We start from the raw sequence: 4,785 nt of genomic DNA, 5'->3' as shown, positions 1-4,785 counted from the left end.
CAAGAAGAAGAAGTAAGAGGCATCCAAATTGGAAAAGAAGAAGTAAAACTGTCCTTATTTGCAGACGAAATGATATTATACATACAAAACCCTAGAGACTCCAACAAAAAGCTACTAGACTTAATACATGAATTTGGCAATGTAGCAGGATACAAAATTAACCCCAAGAAATCTGAGGCATTTCTATACACCAATAGTGAACTTTCAGAAAGAGAGATTATAAAAACAATCCCGTTTACCATCGCACCAAAAAAATTAAGATACCTAGGAATAAACTTAACTAAGGAGGTAAAAGACCTCTACTCAGAAAACTACAGGACGTTGAAAAAAGATATTGAGGAAGACATAAACAGACGGAAGAACATACCGTGTTCATGGATTGGTAGAATCAACATCATTAAAATGTCCATACTACCCAAAGCAATCTATAGATTCAGTGCACTCCCCATTAAAATACCAACAGCATATTTCACAGATCTAGAAAGAACTCTCCAAAAATTCATCTGGAATAAAAACAAAACAAAACACCTGAATAGCTTAGTGATCCTGAGAAAGAAGAACAAAGTATGAGAGATCTCAATACCAGATATCAAGCTCTATTATAAAGCCACTGTTCTCAAAACTGCCTGGTTCTGGCACAAGAACAGACATATAGACCAATGGGATAGAATTGAGAACCCAGAAATCGACCCAAACCACTATACTCAATTAATATTGGACAAAGGAGGCAAGAGCATACAATGGCGTCAAATTAGTCTCTTCAATAAATGGTGCTGGGAAATTTGGTCAGACACATGCAAAAAAAATGAGTTACACTTACTGGTATGCATAGGAATGAAGATGAAAATGCATACTGAGTTATGAAAAGAGAGTGAAAACAATAAGAAGAAACAAAAATATCTAAGCAACTTTTTGAGATTGCAGTAATTCAAATAACCAAGTAAATAGACTTGAGACAAGAAATTTAGGTTTAAACCGCTCCCAACCAAACCAAAGCATCACTGTTTAGTACATTGGGAATTATTTTTCAAGGAAGTCATTACAACACTCAGGATTTTCTTCCACTTCAAGAACTTTGCCCTGAGAAAAAGGAATCCTCTTGCACTGCTGGTGGGAATGCAGACTGGTGCAGCCACTATGGAGAACAGTACGGAGTTTCCTCAAAAAACTAAAAATGGAACTCCCATTTGACCCAGTGATCCCACTTCTAGGAATATTTCCCAAGAAGCCAGAAACACCAATCAGAAAGGATATATGCACCCCTATGTTCATAGCAGCACAATTTACAATAGCTAAGATTTGGAATCAGTCTGAGTGCCCATCAGCAGATGAGTGGATTAAAAGACTTTGGCACATCTACACAATGGAATACTATGCAGTTGTAAAAAGGAAGGAACTCCTTCCATTTGCAGCATCATGGATGGAGTTGGAGAGCATTATGATAAGTGACATAAGTCAGAGAAAGGTAAATATCACATGATCTCACTCAATTGTGGATTATAATGAACAACATAAACCAATGAACAAAAATAGATCTAGAGACAGAGAAGCATTGATCAGATGCTCAAACCTCAGAGAAGGCAGGGGAGGGTGGGGCTAAGGGGGAGTGATCAACCAAAGGACTTGTATGCATTCATATAAGCATAACCAATGGATATAGACACTGAGGGGTGAGGGCATGCGTGGGGGGATGTGGGGGACAATGGGGGGATAAGGACACATTTGTAATACCTTAATCAATAATGGAAAAAAATCTAAAAAATAAAAAAAGGCAAGTAATGCCAATGAATAAAGCTGTATGGGCACAAGGAGTATGTAGAACTGGAGAGATCTCCAGTGCAAAGAGTAAACTTATTATTTACATTTATTCCAGCTAATTATTGCCCATCCAGTCCAGTGTTGTCACATCTTTTACATTTTTAAGAAAAATTTGGATTTTTTATGAAATTTTTTCTGCAGTTTATGAAATAGAATGGCCTATAGGTTAGAATAGGCTTTATGGGCTGCCAGCTTGTGGTTCTCAACCTTATATCCCTTTAAATAGTTCCTCATGTTGTGACCCAACCATAAAATTATTTTTGTTGCTACTTCATAACTGTAATGTTGCTACTGTTATGAATCGTAATGTAAATATCTGATATGCAGGATGGTCTTAGGCAACCCCTGTGAAAGGGTTGTTCGACCACCAAAGGGGTCGCGACCCACAGGTTGAGAACCGCTGGAAAGGAAGCGTAGTAATTTAGTCTCTATCTGCTGTTGCATTAGTGCTTAATTACTTCCTGCAGTTTCTGAGAAGATGATATTGAAATGAAGTTGCCGCTGAATCTTTGGGTTCCTGAAATTAGTTTTATTATAAATGTGAAATAGTGATAACTTTTCTTCTTCCGACTTAGCAGTTGTGTGTCATTTTTGCCTTGCTGCTCTTTGTAAGAAGGGTGGTTAAGTTTAGCCATATTTCTGAGTTTGTGGCTATCACTTAGGGATTACTCAGAGCCTCTGTAACAATGCTAAGTATAGTGGCTTACAGAAATAGGAGTTCATTTTACTTACAGAAGAAGAAACCCAGAGGTAGGTAATCTACAGCTGGTTACAGTGGTTACACAATGTTCCTAGTGTTAAAGTCTCCATTCTGTTCCTTCTTCCTTATATGTGGTTTTCAACCTCATTTTGCCTCATGGCTGAAAATGACTGCTCCTCCTTCAGTCTGCCTCAGAAAAGCAGACATTGGCCAGAGTATGTAACCTTTCCTAAGCTTTCCTCATCTGTAAAATAATATGACACAGGTTTATTTGAAGATTAGACATGATGAAAGCCCTTAGCAAAATTTTTACACATAGTAACTAGAAATGTAGTTAATTTTTTTAGTGAATTAAAAGATTTCCAGAAATTAGGCAAAAGCTCTTTATGTAACTACTTAAATTTTAGTGTACCAGAACATTTTTTTCATAATGCTTAGACATGAAATATTTGGTGGTGTGTTGTAGAAACAGTTCGTGACTATGAGCATCAGTTCCACCTTCGCCTGGAGCAGGAACGAACACAGTGGGCACAGTATCGAGAATCTGCAGAGAGGGAAATTGCTGATTTAAGGAGAAGGTTGTCTGAAGGTCAAGAGGAAGAAAATTTAGAAAATGAAATGAAAAAGGTATGAAGGAATGTATTTATCTGTAGATATATTTGAATCCAAATGCAAGATGCTTCAATATTATTATGGTAATAGAAGATGTACTTTAATGTTTTTTGTTGGAGGAATTATTTGGATACAAACCTAAATATAGTACTGGATGATTTGATGCCCTTTCCCAAATTTTTGTATGTGAAACTCCCTCACCTTCTTCAAATCTTTGACTAAATGTCTCCTCATGAGGCTTCTCCTGACCAGCCTATATAACATTATAACTTATCCACCTTCCTCCTCCGATTACCCATATTCTCTTCTAATTTTTCATTTTCCATAGTGCATATTTTATAATATACATAGCATTCACCTATTTATTATTTTTATTGCTTAATGCCTTTCTCTCCTTGCTAGAATATATGCTTCATGAGGGCAGGAGTCTTGTTTATTTGTGTATCTTAAATACCTAGAATAGTATCTAGTACATAGATATTCAATAAATATTTGTTGATTGAGTGTTGTTGCTTGGTGATTGTGTTTAAACCAAAAATTTCATTTTTAATTTTCTTCCTCAGTATACCTTAGTTCCTTTGTGACAAAGGTACTGTATATTATGCTTGAACATATTGCCATAGTGCTTGAACATAGACCAACTAAATACAAGGTGAAACATTTTATTGAGAAAATTTAAAACACTTTGGCTAGCCCTGGCTGGTTTGGCTCAATGGATAGAGAATTAGCTTGTGATTTGAGTGGTCCATGTTCGATTCTGGTCAAGGGCGCATGCCCAGGTTGTGGGCTTAGTCCCCAATAGGTGGCATGCAGGAGGCAGCCAATCAATGATTCTCTCTCATCATTGATGTTTCTATCTTTCTCCCTCTCCCTTCCTCTCTGAAATCAATAAAAAATATATATTGAAAAAAATAACACTTTTAGCCAGTTTGATTATATAAACTTTTACATTATTAGTTTATAGGCATACATATATTTTAAATCACATATTATATAAACTAATAATTAGAATTTGACTTTTCAATCAGATTAACCATACTCTTTGGTTCCTAATTCATGGTCCATATAAAGACTATTTAATTACATTTTCTATTTTATTTTTATTTTTTTGTTACTCCTCACCTGAGGATATTTTTCTGTTGATTTTTTTTTTAGAGAGAGTGGAAGGGAGAGGAAGAGAGAGAGAGAGAAAGAGAGAGAGAGAGAGACACAAACATCAATGTGAGAGAGACACATTGATTGGTTGCCTCCTATACAACCCTACCTCCCCCCACTCCCCCGACCCCACCGTATTTGGGGCTCACAATGAACCCACAACCGAAGTATGTGTCCTTGACCGGGAATCAAAACCAAGACCCTTCAGTGTGCAGGCTGACGCTCTAACCACTGGGCAACAACCACGTCCTCAGTTGCCAGCCCTTTCCGCCTGTGCCTCCGTACCTCCGCACTTTACTTCCTCACCTCCTCTGAGTCTCAGTGTGCTTTTCTCTTTCCTTCTAGTTGTAGAATTTCCACTCAGCCAGCCTTCCTGTGGTTCTGGATGATGTCTGTTTTGTCTTTTAGTTGTATGTTTGAAGTGGTTGTTTGAGGCAGCAAACTTCGGTATTTACCTATGCCACCATCTTGGTTTCTCCACGTGTATTACTTTTAATATA

The 4,785-nt window shown here is 37.2% G+C and overlaps 1 protein-coding gene across 5 annotated transcripts in view; it reads left to right on the top strand.

Moving 5' to 3' along the window:
• RABEP1 (rabaptin, RAB GTPase binding effector protein 1) overlaps positions 1-4,785 on the top strand; it is a 102,185-nt gene that overhangs the window by 45,889 nt on the left and 51,511 nt on the right. For all 5 annotated transcript variants that reach the window (XM_015569219.1, XM_015569220.1, XM_015569218.1 and 2 more), the window contains one exon: positions 2,985-3,145. In XM_015569219.1, the coding sequence (XP_015424705.1) occupies positions 2,985-3,145 (161 nt within the window). The remainder of the gene's footprint in view (positions 1-2,984; positions 3,146-4,785) is intronic.

This window comes from Myotis davidii, unplaced genomic scaffold (genome assembly GCF_000327345.1).
Source record: "Myotis davidii unplaced genomic scaffold, ASM32734v1 scaffold925, whole genome shotgun sequence".
Lineage (NCBI taxonomy): Eukaryota > Metazoa > Chordata > Mammalia > Chiroptera > Vespertilionidae > Myotis > Myotis davidii.
This window is presented reverse-complemented; position numbering and strand designations above follow the sequence as displayed.